We start from the raw sequence: 19,665 nt of genomic DNA, 5'->3' as shown, positions 1-19,665 counted from the left end.
AAACTTCTTACTATTGGCTACTGCATAGTTATTCTTTTCATACTAATAATTTTATGATGTTTTAAGAACGTTCTATTTCCCTCAGTTTACGCGAGTAATAACGGATATAAATGTCAAATGTTTCGTGGGCATTCAGCAATCCAATACGATGTTAATTAGCCAATTGCACTCTTTTGACTACTCTTTCGTCTATTTCTGTCAAATTGTGAAAGAGACCAAAGAGTGCATTAGATAAGAGTGTATTTGGACTGATAAGTTTTTGTGGGTTACTAATATGAACTATAGTAAACACTATCGTCTATATCCGTTCTAAAGGTTATTTTCAACGTTTCATTCATTATGTAAGGGTATACATGTTATAATTATAATAAAAGCCTCTTTTTCTAATGATATTAAATCTAGCATCAGCTTGTCATACGCTTGCCAATTCACAAAGGCCTCCCCCACTCCTCTCCATTCGCTTTCATTTTCCATCATGTTTGTGAATTTGTCGTCCCTTCACTTATGTGGTCTACCACACTTTCCGTAACATGGACACCATTCTGACAGATTAATGGACTATTTCTCCTTACTGTCCAATCCGCTTCCATTTCAGCTTCGCAGTATATGTTACGTGGTAAGGATATGTTTGATAGATAACGGCCCATTATTTTAAAATGATAATAAATCTACATAGTCATTTTTTTGGGAAGTCAGTTTTTGACTACGCTACACGACCTTAAATTATCTAAACGATTAAGCTTAACATATATAAAGATTAACAAAGGCTAAACACAACTTTTCCCATTCCCAAAATGATTTAAAGCGTGAAAAGCAAAAACGCGATTTATCAAGTGACGGTCACGCCGCAACGGTTGATGACCGTATTGCGTTTTTACAGACAAAAAATTGCGGTGAGATACGCTCGGTTGTTTCGTTATTAATGAGCCATTACTTAAAAGGTTCCTTTGCTTTACGGAAATATTTAAGCGTTTAGGGATTTAATTTAAATTTAAACATAAAGCGAAGGGCAGAAGAAGGGAATATCGCTTCCTATGTCGCAGGTTAAAAATATATATCAAAACAGATAAAATAAAACAACACGATAGATCCAGCTTGATTATAGATCAGTGTTCGTAGATACAATGAAGTTTAGTATTTCGTTCCGGGAAACTCAATACGACCCCAGAGAGGTTTAGTCGACTGCCATCCGGGTCTCTAATTAGCAGAACGAGCTTACTGGAGTCCTTAATACTCTTAACAGTTTCAGAAACGCATATTACCATTTAAAGAATTATAAGATCTTATTTGTATTGCAGAATACAAATTATTTCCTTAGATACTCAAGGTCAGGAATGCTAGCGAGTTTTGGTAAAAACGTGCCTAAATTACCGTTTCCTCTATAAAGTCAAAATAGTTTTTAGATCGTTCTTAACATGAAGTTTCGAGGTTATAACATAAAAATCTTACAATTGTAATAAACATTTTTATAGGTATTCCAATATTAAAAAGCATTTCAGTGTTCGTAGAATAATAATAATTACTAAGATCTTTCTTGACGTAAAATTTAACTTAGAGAAATATTGGTAAATTATTAGAACACCGGTCAGAAAAAGTATTCTCATCATAATAGAACCTTTTTTTAAGGAGATGAAAATGCGCTTACGCCTGTGCCCTGGATCGAGTTTTTACGCTGGGACCACCTCAGCTCTCAACACGCCCCCCTTAAGATGGGGTTGCCCTCGTAGTTTGACAAGACATTCATCCTAAGGCCATGGTAGAACCTATCCTTTCCATTATCTTTTTAAATTAACACACATTTTATGTCCCTATATATGAATAATTCGAGGGTAGGATTATAAAGAATAGCGAAGGACGGTTTACATGTCGAAATTTGGAAGTGTTTTTTGACAAGATGATTATACATATTAATAGTAAATAATGTTAAAAAAATGAATAATATGCATACTCTATAAACAATATCACGTTTCAGAAACACGTGTAAAGGAAAATAGGTATTAAAATATCGTTTAAACTATTTTATTGTAATTTTATAGCTCTGTTATGTTGATTGTAAGCTAGTATTAATTTATTTTGTATTATATATTATGACAACAAATATAAAAATGTTTTTATTCATTATAAGTATGATGTATAATGTGAAAGTTATGAAGAAAGAATCAATACCTGTGTCAGGGTTTCCAACTCTTCCATAACAAACCTAATACTTGTTTCCATAACAAAGTTGCATATATAAACATATAGTTACATTTTAATTCAATTTTGAAAACTGTTTACAATTATTTCTTATATTTTTATTTTTTTCAGCGAAATACGAAAATGGAAAGCTAAAATAAAGGATTTTGTACTTTATTTTACGGAAACGTAACGTACGGAAAGTACGTCACATATAGCTCATATTTCTGTACGTACTTTATTTACTCTTCGGAATTATGTATAAAATTGAATATATAAAAGGATATTAAAATCATTTAATTGATATTTAATGATAATAATTTATAAGCAGCTAATAATATACCGTGTCCACGTCACATATTAAAAAATAGAGAGATATATATATATAACTACACCGGTATTCTACAGTAATATATTATGATTTAATTATATTATTAAAATTCACAGATTGATATATGTTATTGATTCAGTTGTTTGTAATATGCTGGATTTTAAGGAAGTTGATAAAGTGATTTACGTAACCTTCATTATGCCATGATGGAGAGTAAATAATGTACCAGTCGTGTCGTTTCAACGGCAATTTAAACAGGTGTAATATGTATGTAAAGGCGGTCTTACTGCTAAGGACAATTCTACAAATAAAATAATAAAAAATACTATTGATATATTAAAATATCTTGACAGGTCAATCTGCCCAACGACCATAAGAATCGAGTTTCCTACGAGGTTCATCAGTGTATCGGGGCCAGCTGCCTGATGTATGTAACACATGTTGCTTCGACTGAGTGCAATGGTCTAATTCAGCCACGAAAGTAGGCTGGGAATACCACTCTCGAAAAATCACGAAGTTGACGAATCATACAAACTATTACGAAATATTTAATGAATTCAGGGGACAAATTATCGTTTATGTGGAACACTAACAAAGAGAGTGGGAATATTTATAAATATTTTACTATTTCAACTGTTCTAAGTCATCTTTATTATTATCATTCGTATTTATCACTTACAGTGATGTCCTAGTGGCTTCAGCGTGCGACTCTCATCCCTGAGGTTGTAGATTCCACCCCCGGCTGTGTACCGATGGACTCTCTGTCTATGTGCACATTTAACAATCGCTCGAATGATGTAGGGAAACATCGTGAGGAAACCAGCTTGCCATAGACCCAAAACGACGACGGCGTGTGTCAAGCACAGGAGGCTGATCACGTACTTGCCTATTTGTTTAACCAATTATCATAAAAGAGATACAGAATGTGAGGAGCAGACCTAAAAAAAACAAACAACAAAGGAGTGGGGTTTGTTTTTTTGTTTTGTTTTATCTGTATAGAATAGTATAAATGCTGTAAGCAGCGGTTATATGAATTCACTTACAAGCGCAAGATAAATAGAAATGGCAATACAGACTGTGAAATAACAGTCTTTCTTGTATCTATCGAAACAAAACAAATTCATTTATATCGAGTAAAAATGCATTTATAATTAGGCTCAATCAATTTGACATAACAATCAATTATAAAGTATTTAATAAGTGATAATAAACTGTCCATTATCAGTCTATCGGTGCCATAAAACACTAGACGCTATCATAAGTGGCTTTTATGACGTCATTCGTGATATGCATAAGTGACAATCTTAATCAAACAACAGAGATACTGGAAAATGCTTTTTCGCTATCTTTCTATTGCAATAAAACGAATATGCCCCTATTATGTTAATTTAAGTGTGGACTTAATTAATTATATATTTTTAGGGAAGTTACGTAAAAGCTTCAAAGAGGACACGCGCCGCGAGCCCTATAGGGCTATAATGCTATAGCATTGAGTACATAAGCGGCGGTATCACTTAACATCAGATAGTCGTCCTGCCCTTTTGCCCGCTGATTTATCAAAACAAAATAACAACACCGCCCATGAACACCGCCCAGGTGGGTCGGAACTCGCAAGTGCGTTGCCACCTTTTCAAGAATCTGTACGCCATTTTCTGGCTGGACCGTAAGTTCAATCAATCAGAAATACTTCGGTGGACAGTTTTCACATTCTTTAAAAACGTTAATTCCTTAACGAATTATTATTTATTAATGTGTATATGCATCTAGGCTTGCTCTATACTATGTCATGCAAACATTGTCATTTTTTAATTTGGCATTAAATAACCCTTAATCACCTTTCTAGCACCAATGCCTATTTTTAATAGCTACTAAAGTAACTAGTAACTAATAAAGTGGAGGTGAAATAAAGAAGTTTTACTTAAAAGTTTCAAGTATGTTTTTATTTTAAAGAGTACAAAAACAATGGATAAACTAATCGTCGACCCGGATATACGTAATCTGGATCTAGCTTCAAAAGTCCATTTATCATATAAGCTTAACTGACCGTCATGATAAATCACTTGAATGGTTAGAGTTACCATTTAAATAACATTAACAAATAATATTTTAAACAGAAAGTGCATAAAAATGCATACACATCAACAATATGTATATCTGTTTGACGTGATAGCACAGAGTACCGGAAAATCTCGTCGATTCTGAACCATAGATAATCATTCCTAAAAAACGTAATTTTGTTGCGGACGTATACGGCGGCCGTAAAGCAACGTGTATACTGTATATAAATAAAATAATATTCATATCGATATTTCAAATAGACCAAAACAATCAATATTGTTTGCTTCCTCGTGCCGACAGTGACGTCAGCTAATTCGCGTGTTGGGTCGACGACCGACAACTTGCTGACCAGTCCTCATAACTAATTGCTATGAACCATTCAAAGTTTTCTGATTATTCAGTAGATAAAACTAGACATTAATAAAAATACTGCTAAGCGGCATTTATATTAAATAAGAAGAGTATTTTGTATACAAATACTTTGTAATCAAAATGATCATTTAAAAATGTAATTGTAGCTGAATCTTATGTTTTTGGATGGTTGTGGATTTGAACTTGATTGTTTCAACCTATCCAATATAGGCAATCACCACGTTTGAAAATTCTAAAGATAATAAATACAGTCCAAACCGTTTACGACATCGTTTAGAACAACATACCGGTTATGTTGACCAAAATCAAGGGTCCCGGCGGGTATTAATGTTCTCAATAACAACGTCATCGGCTGTCACAACTATCGGTTTTTACGACCACATTTGAGTACTCCCTTCGATGTCGTTATAACAGATTTTGAGCGTAGGTACATACATAATTTAAGTTTACGTTTGACTCTTATGTCCAAATGTCTTTCAATTTTGATCTAAATTTCAAGACAGAAGACTATCCAGAGCAAGCTAGTATTGAAGTGTTAATAATTTAGGTGTCATAGTTTTTGAGCGTGTTTTGATTTAAGACTCAGATGTAGGAATGTTCGGAATCGATATCATCTTAATATCGAGGTCATGCACGGCGCCTCACAGTTCAAACCGCATTCGAACTAGTTTCATCGACAACACTTGTATAACGGTCACACTATCAATTCACATCGTCGACGGCTTAGGTTTCGACTTTCGACACAGACATTTATACTCTGTGTGTCTACTTTCGAAATATTGCGGCTTGGTCAAGTCTCAAAGTAGAGGTTTGACTTAAATTTAGGCTGTACTCAAACATCCACGATGTATATAAAACAACAAAATATTAAAAATAAATTACTTATAAAGTCTAATATGACTTTAGTGGAAATGCAATTTCAACGTTTTCAGTATACAAATACCACACAAATAACAAAATAGAGCAGAAATTCTATTTAAAGACACGCGAGGGAAGATGTCCTCGCAATGCGTGTCAAGTCGCATTCGGACCAAGGACACGTGCCCTCCACTCCTGGGCAATGAAACAGGTCCGTGGCGGTTCACATCGGTCGACCACTTGATCCAATGTCCTATAAATCTACTGTAATGGGCTTATTTGTCGTATTTGTGGGCTATCCATTACTTGTCTTATTTAGACCTTTTAAAGGCCCGTACCAAAAATAAGTAAAATTGTATTTCAAAACTTTATTAGTATAGCACTCATTAGTTTAAAAATTAAAATATTGACAAAATGAAGGCTTTGCACCAATGATTACCAAATACAAGATTTTAATTAAATTCGATTTGAATAACATCAAATATCAAGAATACATAATTAAACAGTATAACTAAGGTAGCAGATGTCACAATGAACTTGTGAAAATTGGCGGGGCTCATGGCAAGAGTAACATAAAAGTGGAGCAAGAAAGTATTCAACTGGTGCAAGGTACAATAAACGCAAAAGAGGAAGACAATTTAAAAAGTGGAACGACCAAATTATGGAAAAAGCATGAGGTAGGTACACGGCAGAGTGGCACACTGCAGACAAAAAAAGGACACAGAGATATCTAGAAATAATGAGATAATAAAGATTTAAATGAAGTATTTGAAATAAAAGGCTTTTTATTATTTTTGAGATATCTGGTAATGATTTTTATAAAAAACCTGTCACCGCATGACACTTTAAAAAAAATTCAAATTTGTTTTCAAGGAGTATTAGATGCGCATAACCTCGATATAAGGATCACTTTACATTCGGAAAACATAAAATGTTTCGCTGGCAGTGACTTTGACCGTCCTGCATCTGAACAAGGTTATAATATTGTTACGAAGACGGGTCGACTACAATGTTTCTAGGTTTTTCCACTACTTAGAGAACTTTTCAGCAGGCTGTAATATGATTTCTGACCGTTTCAGGAGAGGGTCAATCACATATTAGAAAATTGTAATTTCCATAATGTTACCCTAGTTTTCAGGAAGCTGAAACCTTTTTTCAGTCAGTTTCAGAACATGTGTAGTCGATTGGTGCAGTTTTCAGGAGACCCGTTTTCAGGCCTAAGTATACCCCTTTGATGAAGGAATATTCTAGACCAAACTTTCTAGGTGTGAGACAAGGACGAAATGATACGAGAGAGAGAGAGAAAATCAGAACTTTCTCGAAACTAGACTGAGCACTCTAGAACGCCGTACGACAAGGACGGAGCAACGTGCGAAAGAGACAAAGAGTGCGGACGTTCTAGAATTGTGCAATCGCTACTCAGTAGCAAGCCCGCTTAGAAAGTTCTCGAATATTGTTTAGAATTATTCCCAGGGATATATAAGCGAGCCGAAACGCGACTAGTCGCCTTTAGTTTGGAATGCGATAACAGGAGAGAAACACCGAAGCAATAAAGTGAATACAAGTGATAAAGTACTGTGTAAAGTGTGCATAAGTGAAGTAATTAGTGACTGTGTTTTTTGTGTGTTATAAGTGCATTTCTGCAATTAATTTGTGTTCATAAATTCCTCATTGATTTACCAAGAAATAAACCCTTGAAGAAATCTACGGCATTTTCTATCCGATCCCCTAGCTCGTAACAATATACAAGGCAACTTCCTATACGATCACCTTCGATGTTCTTGGAAATTCAATTCGATATTGTACTAGGTTAATTAAGAAGACTTTTAACACAATCGTCACTAGTTAAAAATACAATTAATCAGTATATTAGTTAAGTTAATTTTAATTAGTTAGGTTTTTCGAATTACGTTTATAACATAATCTTCCACATAACACAAATAGCGAGATCTTGTATCATCTAAAGTCTACACAGTTGACACTGATCGCTTATTTACAAGAAAGCATTTCAAAGAATTACAATGTTTTTACGTTGAGTTCGTGCAAAAGATAATTAGTAGGAATTTTACAGTTTTCATCTTTACATCTCGAAGAAAAGTACTTCGTACACCTTAAGAAGCCTGCACATGTTATTCATCGATTCCAAGAATATAGGCCAAGGAATTTTCCATTTAATACGCGAATACTCCCACAATACGTATTTATTCGCGCCTTTTTTCGAATTATACTAATATTTTCAGCGTTAACCATTAATAGGTAACAAGTTTTCATAGGTATCGGTAATTCAATAAAAAAAACTGGACGTAGTATGCCAACGAAAAAGTAAAATTGTTACAACATTACAATGCTCCTGCTAACTTTTTATTCATAATAAGACCAATTTTATTGTGACATTCCACTGTAATAGAAATAGACAAACAGGTGTATTGTTAAATCTGGATCCGTTGTTCACCGGACGACTGTTGGTGGCAACGTAGGGATTTAGTGAGTACGGATAGACGACGAGTCCCACAAAGCTCCAGTATAAATGAGCTGCCGAAATAGCATAGACCATTTTCCACTATAAAATGGTAATAAGACTGCTTTTGTTTTTGTTAATAACGGTTTCTTTTCTTAAGTCTTTTCTTTTGCTGTGAGTTCTTAATGTTAAAAACGCCCTATCCTGCACTGAGCTGTGAGTTCTTAATGTTAAAAACGCCCAATCTTGCACAGAGCAGCGAGTTCTTAATGTTAAAAAAACGCCCAATCTTGCACAGAGCTGAGTTCTTAATGTTAAAAAACTACCAAATGCCCGAATTTCACTTTAAAATAATCTTTCATACCTCACAATCGACACTCAGGTGTAATGTTTTTGACCCCTGTATCGTCACACTCGATGAAATTGCAAATTACATTAACGCTCCAAATCCGATCATATTGCAAAGACTAATTCTGACCAAATTACTTGGCATGATTGAGGAAAGTAAGATACTTTTATAAAACCACAAATATTTCTGATCCACATACCGAAGTACGGGAACTATTTTATTTGTTATTTTTAAATGATATATTGGCATTTCACATTATCAATTATGAGAGAATTGATTACCAAACCTTGTTCAGAACAATTAAAAGAAAATTACGAAGTTAAGTTTAAACAATTAAGATTGTACCTAAGTATTGTGTGAACAGGAAACTTGAGCTATCCAAGCCAAGTGCCAACAATCGATAAAATTGAAACATTGCAAACATGAACAATAAGAACATAAAACCGCGAAACCCAAACATTAATAGTTTTCGAAAGTCGTCATCTTGTCAACAAGCTAAGAACAATGCCGGTAATGTTTTCGCGTAACATTTGCACAAGGGTGCATAAACATGGCGATTGATACACTCCCTATTTGCCCACTATCAGCGTGATAGATTACGCTTATTATATTACTAAGCTTCTGTGTATAATAGTATCATTACAAAAAGGGCCTTTAGTCATTTATATCAAGTTATAACTGAAAGCCATACTAGAGAAAACAGTCTAAATTTCAAAATGTTTGAAGTTTTCTTATTGTGTTCCTCGCACAATCAGGTAACAACAGTGTTAAATCATTTCGCGAAAACAGTGGCCAATGAACTACCTCTTAATAACGTACAAACGTTGCGTTCATTACACTTTGTTACAACATTGACACGTTGATACAAAGCTGCAAATGAGAGTCGAAATAATATCAGCTATGAGAGATAAACAAGGACATTTTAATTATGCGCAATCTGTGAAGAAGTAGCACGAATCAAGACTTCTCAATCGTGTTATACGATAGCATATAAAACCTGACAACTTTCACTAGAAGTAAAACTTTGAACACTTAAGAAAAAAAGACTTTCGAGCCTTCTGGCAGTGTGAGTCTCCATGGGCGGCAATGATCACTTAACACTCGGGTGAGCCTCTTGCCCGTCTGTCCCCTGTTACATAAAGAAGTCAAATTCAGTTAATAAACTCCATTGTAAAACCCAAACGAAGATGTATCAACAGGTATTCAATGTTGTAACACAAATCGGGATTTCAAGTTGGTTTACCCGCATTATATACACACATTGCAACATGTGCCTTAAATTGGATCGTAAGCGAAATTCACCTTAAAGTCACCAGTCAATATATATCCAGACGAGTATGTATTTTATTGTCACACAACTGGAGGTTATCAGTCGATAACAATGCAACAGTGAAGTGGATGAACTGATAAAAGATTGCACGACCCTGACCAGTTATGTACATTTATGTCAAGTTGCAACTTCAGGTTGTGACACATTCAAAGTTATAGCTTCGTCTATATGCATAATTTCTAACGTAAAAGTTAAAGCGAATTAAGATAATGTTTCACGCTCATTTCGACGAAGAGGAAAAACAGTGCATGGTAATGAATATCATATTAAGGGACTTCCCTATATTGAAGCTGCTTTCCCTTTGTAACAGGCAAATAAATGTTCAAATTTATAGTCAACTCTAAATGACCTCATCCTAGTAGAACAAAGAGATAACGAAGTATTCACGCCGCTTACGTCAGGTTCGTTAACGCGACCATTATGTGAATTTTTCACCAATTACAACTTATTAAGTATGAATTCAACTAAAACATTCCATTGTCAATGTTCTTCAAGGATTTATGTCATTTTTATTAAGTTTTATCTCAGTCTAGACTTACGCAATACCAACGTATCATACGAAATAGAAATGTCATTTAATTTGTTAATTGATAAGGTTGTATTACTGTGGCATAAATTTAGGATGACGGCCTCGCGCGAAAAATCCTAATCCATAATAATAGAACTTTAGCTAAGATCAGTTATCATATTAAATACGTAAATTATACGAAAACTGAAATTTTTATTTAATTTTTTTCTTCTAAAGTAGATTATGCCAATAAACAAACCAGATAACATTAAGCTATTAAATAATGCGTGTATCAATAACTTTTCTATTTGAAAAAACTTACATTATAAAAACATTTTATATCTTATATATTGGCTTGAAATGTATAAACAGGAACTGCTTATAAAATTTGAAGTATACTATCAAAATTATAAATTTAAAGATCCCTACGATAAATAGTATCATCGTGAAGTTTTCTTCTAAACATCATTATTTAGAAAATTTCAAGAACTTAGAATCTATCTCGAACCGAGTAAGTTTTATTAACTTGAAATATACCAATATAGAAATTCCAAAACGCAACAATGCAATGCCTAGCAATGAAATGTCGCACACCTGCCCATTTCTTACTAGCCACGAAGCAAAATACGTAAAAAGCTAATCCGTAACGATTTCTACAGTTTCGGTCTCGGCACCTAATAAATAAATTCGTTAAGAACCATTTGATTAAAGCTTTGACAAAATGACATTATTCGAACGAAAATTTCATCAAAAAAGCGCATCTGCCATTACAATTCAACAGCTACAATAAAACCGGTTAAACATGGTCAAGCAATCGATTAACATGATGTCAACGTAGGGCTCACCCTTGATGGTCGACCTTTAATTCCCCAATCGACCAATGACCTTGTATACATTCTGAATACATAGAAGCAGTTACTTAAAGGTGTTGCGATGTCAATTACATCTATCGAATTTATACCTTCGACGGAAAGAACGTAAGTAACAAAAACTTTAGTAAATTATTTTTGTTTCTTGGTGGCTTAAAAAAAACCTATTTTCACTTATTAGTACCTATTTTTATTGTTTCATATAACTCTCAAGATACAAGCAAACATTTCATCATAAACTTCTTATAAAATTTATCATAAATATATATAACACATATGTATAAGATCTCATAAAAATAATTCTCCTACAGCCCAATTTACAGAACAAAACGTCAAACAATTAATATTAAGCCATAAAAAAATGATTGCACAATACTTATGTTAAGCACTATATTTTAAGTATCAATCTCGGGCATCAACAAGCAGTGTTGGCCTACTGGCTTTAGCGTACGACTCTCATATTTGAGGTGGAAGGTTCGATCCCCGGCTGTGCAAGAAAGGATTTTCTTTTTATTTGCCCATTTAACATTAGCACGAACGGTGAAGGAAAGCATAGTGAGCTAACCAGCTTGCCTTAGACCCAGAAAGTCTATGGCATGTGTCATACACAGCAGGCTGATCACCTACTTGCCTATTAGATTAAAAGATGTTTATGAAACAGATACAGAAATCTGAGGCCCAGACCTAAAAAGGTTGTAGCCTTATTTATTTATTAGTTTATAATATCTCATCAAAGTAATTCTCCTACAGCCCAAATTACAGAACAAAACATCAAACAATAAATATTAAGCCATAAAAATTTCACAAATGAAATATATTATAGGGTATGTTATAAGGAAGCATTTATAGTTTCTATACTTATTTAAATTCTTATACTATAAATGATAGGTAACATAAAATTAGTGACAATTCAATGAGCAATTAGTTATTAGGAAACTATTATGTTTAATAACACAAGTGTATCCTAAAAAAAAAATTAAATGACTGACTTTAACATTAAAATTTATTCTATTCATTAACTGCAGTAGTTTTCTGACAACACTTAACTATTTTTTGGCTATCCTACTTTTAACAAGACAAATAGATAGCAAATCATTTATCAGAACTCTTTGTATATTATGCATAAATTATTATATTAAATATCTACCCGTGTAATTATAACATCACAACTGACTCATTTATCTTATATAAAAGCTTTTCTCAATAATATAAAAAAATACTGTACTGTGAAGCACTGAAAAAATTTCATTAAAATATTTTTTCTTTTCATATAATTGTTATAAAACTAAACTAATTTAAATAAAAAAAAGTAAACTAAGTAAACTTTATTTAAAAGTAATTAATAATATACACCAATAAACGCCTATCTTAGAAGTAATATATAATGTTATTTTAAGAATTGACAGTGTACCTTTATAATCTTAGAAAAACCTTTTGTCTTTTATTTCTATTTTTCTAACACATATAAATTCTCTCTATGAATTAAGAGCTTAAATTTAACCAGTAAATATAAAATTATTTGGTCAAAACTGTATTTATATTATGATAACAATAAAGACTTTTAAAATAGAAAAATATAAATTCTAAATGATTTTAGATTTTTTTTGTGCAACATGACAACACTGTTAATAAAAATTCGAGTTTAAAATAAACACAGGATGCATGACATCGACGTATATTAAAATAAAATAATTTCACAAGGATCCCTAATGGTGCAAATTATTGAAGTCGACAGTAATGTTATAAAATTTATATTTGCTTCAAGCACTAATGAATAATAAACAAAAGTAGTAAGTATATGTTCAAACATAGTTTTTTAAGCAATTTTACTTACCAAAACACATTTTACTTAATAGGAATTCAGAGTTCACATCACAAACTGTTCCGTTCATAAATCGTCAACATTCACTATCCAGATTAGAAACCACTAAGCAGCAAGTTGTTTTTGTTCAGGAAGAACGTTACTAAATAAAAACTAGTTTTTTATAAAATTATACTAGCCAACGACCTAGCCAAACGTTCGGCCATTATTTGACGCCGAAAACTAGCGAAAGCAAACGTCAATTCTATCTTCGTCATGACACTGACAATATACGATATATTGTCGTAACCTAAATATTGAATGTTGCTATTATTCAAATACACTGTAAAAGTTACAGAATTCGTTATATAAGATGTGATTTAATATTGCAATCTAAAAGAAAAATGAATATAAACAAATTGATGATTTATAAAATATACTAATGAAGTTATTAAATTAAGTGAATTTGATATATCTGACACCAAAGATTCTATCAAATAAAGATTTGTTGAAAGCGTGTTTGTGTGCTATTAATTCCATTCATATTTTTCGAAATAGATAATGTGGATTAATCTTTTATATTAAATACAGTAATAACGTTTATAATTATTGTCACTCTTTTTTTAATTTGCCATGGAGCATGTGATGTAAATAACATCTATTTGATCGATGATCTGTGGATTATATGCAATGCATAAAAACTTGAAATTTTGTCACGAACAATAAAATTAAAATAATATAAACACAGTTTTTTTATATTTTAACTAGAATAATGGTTAAGTTTAGCGATGCAGCTTCAGCATTTAAAACTTTAAACGGCATTATTTGTGTTTACAAACCGCCTTGTGTCCCTGTGCGACAAATTAAACACGTTATTATAACAAATTTATGTAAAGGTTAGTGTTTATTGAATCTTTATATCTATAGTTTAAAGTATAGAAAGTTAAGTGCAGATATAACAAGTAGGGTTGTTAAGCATATTAAATCACATCTATCTGATTTTATGGATCCTCTGTGTTGGTTCTAATGTAATGGATAATGAGTAGGGTGCACTTTTTACAAGTATTAAATTAGCAAGCGCTATACCATTCAATTACTATTACTTCTGAAAATCTAGATTAAACCAATGATGTTTGATATCAAAGATATGTTTAACTTACCAGATTCCTTATCATTAATAATTTGTTTATTTGTGTATTTATTTTTATAGAATCTTACACCTTTATTCATAAAAACTGAATCTGGCTTATTGCACTGTTAACTTAAAAGTACTCTTTTGTCCCTTTTTATCCAATTGTGTTTAAATGTGCTGTGAAGAAAATGGACAGGTGAGTACTTTAGTTTACTTCAAACAGTACTAATAAAATTTTAGTTATCAACAATAAATACAACATACTTAAGATATTATTTAATATCCTAAAAAGGATCAGTATTCTCTAGGTTGTATTTATTTAGCTTGTGCAAGTAGAATTTATATTAAAAATATACACTATTTAGTTACATTCTAGTATCACCAGTTAGATCCTTTCATTGGTAGCTGTTATGACACAATTTATTACAGATCTAAATAATCTTCCTGATAGACCACTGGAACAGCGTGTTGAAATATTGGGGGAAACCAATAAACCCATGGAGGTAAGAATAGTACCAAATTATGCAGATGACCCTCTAGCTTGTGGACCAAGATATATACAGGATGATTTTCGATGTACCTGGGCCACACATTTGGGTCTGTTTAGCAGTGGTATTCTCTGTAAGTTTTTAAATGTGAACATAATTGAATAAAGTTGTGTCAAGATTATTATATAATTTAATGCTTCTATTTTAGTGCTAGGATTAAATGAAGGTACAAAACTTTCATATCATATAAATATTGGACGTCCAACAAGGGCATATAAGGTACATGGCCAGCTTGGTAAAGCAACAGATACTTTCTTCTGGAATGGCAGAACAATGGAGCGCACAACATATTCTCATGTAACAAGAGAAAAAATGGATAAAGTTATTGCCCATATGCAGGCAGCCCACCAGAAAACAATGTATCAGTAAGTATACTGTTTTTCTTAGCTTTATTATTAATTGTTTATTTAGATTTTATTGATGATAATTGTGCTTTAACTAACTGTGCCTTTTTCCTACAGATTGTCAGGGTTACATATGGAATCACAGACAACCTATGAGCTAGCAGCAAAAGGATTAATTCGCCCTGCTAATAGCAAGCTGCCAGTTATATATGGCTTAAAATGTGTCCATTTTGCACCACCAGATTTTACATTAGGTAATTATTACTCTTTAATCACAAGTTATGATCAATAAATCACTTTGGCAATACAGTTGGTGTTGATATGATTTCATTAAACAAATATATTAACAAAGTTCAAATTTGACCTATATTGTACAGCAATAACCATGAAACTGAAATCTAGGTACATATTTATTTAAAAATTTTGTTTTAGAAATACAATCGGTTAATGAGTATGACAAGTATTTATGGACTCTAATACATGATCTGGGAGTTCAACTGAAATCATCAGCTTACTGTACGGGGGTACAATGTATTAGACAGGGAAAGTTTAATCTAGAACATGCATTGTTAAGAAAACACTGGAAGTTACAGCACATTATAGAGAATATGGATTTATGTCGACAAATATTAGAGGAAAATGAACAAATGCTGTTTCAAAGATCAACACACCTTATGTAGTAAAAACTGTATAAAAATTACAAAATAATTACACAAAAAATATGTTATATTCTGTACATTTATTTATACCACAGTGAGTCTTAACTATAAAACTTAGATTACCACTAATTAAATTTTAATTAGAAGAACTTGTTGGTGTATTAGCTTGTTTTTCTAACTGTTCAATCCTCTTGTGTCTAATCATATTAGACAGAATGCCATTAAACGAAGTTGTTTTCTTCTTGGCTGAACCACGCAAAGTGTCTTCTCCTTCACGCCGAACACGTAAATGCAGAGAACCCATTTCATCCATAAAATCAAAATCAGACTTCTCTTCTCTCACTGGCGACACTTCCATTGTTTTTGGCTGATTTTCATTACTCACTGGAACTGGAGAAGGGGCACGTCGGCCTGGACATCTCCATTCTAGGTTAATGGTTTCGTTAATTTCAATTGTTTTGTATAGTTCTTCTAGCTCAGTGGGATCTGGCATCCAACTTTTTCCAATCACTATGCCGCTAGATAATATCTCGTCATCTGAGCAAGGATAATCCCAGTCGTCCCCTTGAATCTCAGTGCCCATTATAAATTTGTAATAATCAAAGATACATCATACAAATATTATATCGCCAAAACATTGTTTACATTTAAGCTATGTTTTCGTAATCAATTTTTTTTTTTACTAATTTTATGGCCTGGTAACGAGACCTTTAAGCCAAGTCTTATTTACGGTCGTAATCACATAAATTGTGAACAATAAATGATTATTTACCCTAACCTCTATGATATGGGTTACCACTTTATTAATTTCATTTATCTGCAATTTACACGATAATATAACCATAGAGTAGATAATATACACATGTAAAATACGAAAGTGACACATTGCCGTATGATGTAAATAAAGAAAAAGTAGCTGTATGTAACCTAACATTAGTTAAGTTACATAATATACGTATATTTTTTAGTAAATAATTAAAAGAGTAAACCAAATGTTAACAATCACACATTTAAAGCCTTGTAGTTTTTACCACACTCATAAATTGTAATTTAACACTCGTTCCCAACAATGACATTAGTGTCACTTAGATTTACAAACTCTTTAATAAGTTAAGTTAGTTTTTGGTTAATCCAGCGTGACAACCCCACGAACCCTAATGTTATCTTAGTTATAGGCTCATGTTTTAAACAATAAAGCCAGTTGTTACCGAGCTTCGAACACGGTGTTTTATTGAATATATATCTGAACATATCCATACAACAACCGCCACTAAACTAAATTCAGTGTTTCAACTTATTACTCCAACCCAATGAGAAGATAAAACAATGTTTTCACCTTTGCTACTATCGTACCGTATCGGCATTTTTAGCGATATAAATAAAATAATGAGTGGTTTTTTAATATTTTTTTTATACATGAATTGAGTCTATTTTGAACTCTTTGGTTTTTTGTTATAATAGTAAAAGAGTATCGTATTATAAGGAATAATTAAAATCCAACATTTTTGTGCTGCTGACACTTACGATACTTTATTAAAATGTAGGAGTCGTTTGTTTTAGAGCATTAATCTAATCCTGGTATAATTTACGGGATTTTTTTTAAAGCTCTGTATTAGTTTTTGTAATTCTTTTTTTACTTTTGTCTTCATAGGACCTTGATTTCAACCTGAGTGCGATTTCCATCTTACCACATTTCACAGAAAACATTTCTTAAATATATTTTTTGCAAATAACAGTGTCCTGAGTAATAATGTGCAGGCCGAAACCTGCACAAGCTAAGCCATTCTATATATTAAATGACAAGTCAAATTTAAATGTTCATTATCTAATTCGTAATATTACTATGACGACGGGCAATATATAAAATATACATAGAATTTTGATACACGAGGGTCACGTAAGTCTCCTTTCCACCTTAAGCATTCGCAATTTCTGAATTTTACCCTAAGTCTGACACCTGAATGTCAAAAATATAATAGATTTAAGGCTTAGTTTGTATTCTGATTTTAGTCTTACTCGTATAATCTGTTATCGGTGCCCTGTGATGAATGTTTAATTAATCTGTGGATTTAAAATTTTAGAGTGCTTTTTACCCAATTTGTCCAATACTTGATCTGTGTTTGAAACATTAAGCTTTTTAAACTAAAAAAACATGGGATTTGGAATAGTTTCTTCATCATCGGAGAGTGATATAGAAAATGAGTCTACAGTTGAAGATAGGTATGTTCATTATGCTAAAGGTATTTGTAATATAACTTATAAATCGATATGATTTCATGCAAGTAACTAATTTTGCTTGTAGGTTAGGTAACTGTGAAGTATGTGGAGCAAATAAAGCTATATATACATGTCCAAGATGCGAAGTGAAAACTTGTTGCTTGGATTGTGTAAGAATACACAAAGCGGAACTAGAATGCAATGGCATTCGGGATCGGACTAAATTTGTTAGAGTTAAAGACTTTACAAACACTGATTTGTTAAATGACTACAGATTGTTAGAGGAATGTGCTCGATTTGTTTATTCTGTTAAAAAGGATGAGAAGAAGAGGTTCACTAGGATTGATAAAGACTTACCAATAGTATTTACTTTTTGTGTTATGTTTTATAATTAGTAGTGAAATTTAACTTGTCAATATTTAATATTTCAATGTTTTTTTAGCATCTGTATAAACTAAAATTAGCAGCAAGAAAAAGAGGCACAGTTTTACAGTTTTTGGCAAGAAACTTTACGAGAAATGCGATAAATACAACTAAATTAGATTTTAAGAAAAATTTAATATATTGGAGGATAGAATGGATATTTCCCAGTATAGATGGGAATCCTTTAAAGTTCATAGATGAGAAGTGTGCAGAAAATAAAAAAATCTCAGATTTGTTGGATAAATATTTGAACCCAGATGTGTTACCATTTGAAGGCTCTAGATCACTGGGCTATTATAGGTCTGCTGGCCTAAGTGGTGTAAAGGTTTTATTGAAATGTATAAAATTTTAATCTCTCTTTAAAACATATTTGCCTATATTCCATGCTTGTGCAAGTAAGTACAATTTAATTAATCTTATAATTTTTTCAGCTGAGAAAGTAAAGGGTTCACATAGAAAATTTTTTGAACTTGACCCATCAGAATCCTTGTGTGAGAATTTATCAGGAAAGTGCATAATTGAATATCCAATTGTATTTGTGGTACTTAAAGACCATGCTTACAATTTTGATATTATTACACCAGGTAGGGTATGATTATTACAATTTATGATTCTGATTGTTATTGGAATGCTATAACCAACATCTACTTAACCTTACTGCAAACTTTTGCTTATGTTATCTAGATTTTTTTACAGTAAAAAATGAAAGAGACCAATTATTATCATCAGAGACAGACATATTATTAGTCTAATTTGTCTTCCATGTAATAAGTTATTTATACATTTAGAATTTACTGTTTACTGATAGGTATGTGATCAAGTATTGAGTACTACAGGTTTTGGTAAATAATATATGCATCTTTACAGAAGATGAATTTGACTATCATAATAAAATTGAAGATAATCCAGCTATTCGCGAAGACATCTCTGTTTCTTCTGAGCCCCAAAGTAAGAGAAAAAGAGTATTGCTGACTGAAAAAATTGCCCAGGAAAGGAAAAAAGAAATTGAAAAGGAAGTTAAGGAACATAGAAAAAAACAGCCTAAGAATTTGTTATTTACAACTGGTTACTCATCAGAGGAAAGCATTCATACTGATACTGAAGATGAAGTCATAAAATAAAATTTACATTATATGTATCAACTGGCACTTCCAAATTCAGTTAATTTTCATAATAAAAAAAAAACAATCATATCAATCAATAGAAATGATTTAAATAATAATAAAAATTAAA

General features: G+C 32.1%; 3 protein-coding genes across 8 annotated transcripts in view; 2 read left to right on the top strand and 1 right to left on the bottom strand.

Moving 5' to 3' along the window:
- LOC123718748 (protein FAM102B) overlaps positions 1 to 13,360 on the bottom strand; it is a 60,955-nt gene extending 47,595 nt beyond the window's left edge. For 3 of the 5 annotated variants that reach the window (XM_045675749.1, XM_045675558.1, XM_045675659.1), the window contains exon 1: positions 13,143 to 13,360. The gene's annotated coding sequence lies outside the window, so the exon portion shown is untranslated. The remainder of the gene's footprint in view (positions 1 to 13,142) is intronic. The other 2 variants (XM_045675837.1, XM_045675921.1) reach the window with 1 other exon arrangement.
- Positions 13,361 to 13,711: 351 nt separating this feature from the next.
- LOC123707384 (mitochondrial mRNA pseudouridine synthase Trub2) lies at positions 13,712 to 15,860 on the top strand. Its single transcript, XM_045657435.1, has 5 exons — positions 13,712 to 14,005; positions 14,671 to 14,862; positions 14,938 to 15,154; positions 15,251 to 15,387; positions 15,566 to 15,860. The coding sequence occupies exons 1-5, from the start codon at positions 13,882 to 13,884 to the stop codon at positions 15,811 to 15,813; spliced, it is 918 nt and encodes a 305-aa protein (XP_045513391.1). The 5' UTR covers positions 13,712 to 13,881; the 3' UTR covers positions 15,814 to 15,860.
- Positions 15,861 to 17,841: 1,981 nt separating this feature from the next.
- On the top strand, positions 17,842 to 19,664 carry LOC123707276 (box C/D snoRNA protein 1). 2 transcript variants are annotated; one of them, XM_045657225.1, is made up of 5 exons: positions 17,842 to 18,012; positions 18,095 to 18,371; positions 18,452 to 18,770; positions 18,864 to 19,016; positions 19,291 to 19,664. In XM_045657225.1, exons 1-5 carry the CDS (start codon positions 17,945 to 17,947, stop codon positions 19,551 to 19,553), a joined length of 1,080 nt encoding a protein of 359 aa, XP_045513181.1. In that variant the 5' UTR covers positions 17,842 to 17,944; the 3' UTR covers positions 19,554 to 19,664. The 2 variants fall into 2 exon arrangements, with proteins under 2 accessions (XP_045513181.1, XP_045513272.1); XM_045657316.1 differs by having other exon boundaries at positions 17,844 to 18,012; positions 19,300 to 19,664.
- Position 19,665: the final 1 nt, after the last annotated feature.

This window comes from Pieris brassicae, chromosome 1 (genome assembly GCF_905147105.1).
Source record: "Pieris brassicae chromosome 1, ilPieBrab1.1, whole genome shotgun sequence".
Taxonomy (NCBI): domain Eukaryota; kingdom Metazoa; phylum Arthropoda; class Insecta; order Lepidoptera; family Pieridae; genus Pieris; species Pieris brassicae.
The sequence above is the reverse complement of the archived record's forward strand: the minus strand, read 5'-3'. Positions and strand labels throughout refer to the sequence as shown.

Bases quoted from the DNA above. Each gene is read 5' to 3' on its own strand.
- LOC123707384 (XM_045657435.1), top strand. From the start codon at position 13,882: ATGGTTAAGTTTAGCGATGCAGCTTCAGCATTTAAAACTTTAAACGGC. The intron at 15,155-15,250 runs GTAAGTATACTG...TTTTTCCTACAG, and splicing joins CACCAGAAAACAATGTATCA to ATTGTCAGGGTTACATATGG. The intron at 15,388-15,565 runs GTAATTATTACT...ATTTTGTTTTAG, and splicing joins ACCACCAGATTTTACATTAG to AAATACAATCGGTTAATGAG.
- LOC123707276 (XM_045657225.1), top strand. From the start codon at position 17,945: ATGGGATTTGGAATAGTTTCTTCATCATCGGAGAGTGATATAGAAAAT. The intron at 18,013-18,094 runs GTATGTTCATTA...TTTTGCTTGTAG, and splicing joins GAGTCTACAGTTGAAGATAG to GTTAGGTAACTGTGAAGTAT. The intron at 18,372-18,451 runs GTATTTACTTTT...ATGTTTTTTTAG, and splicing joins TTGATAAAGACTTACCAATA to CATCTGTATAAACTAAAATT.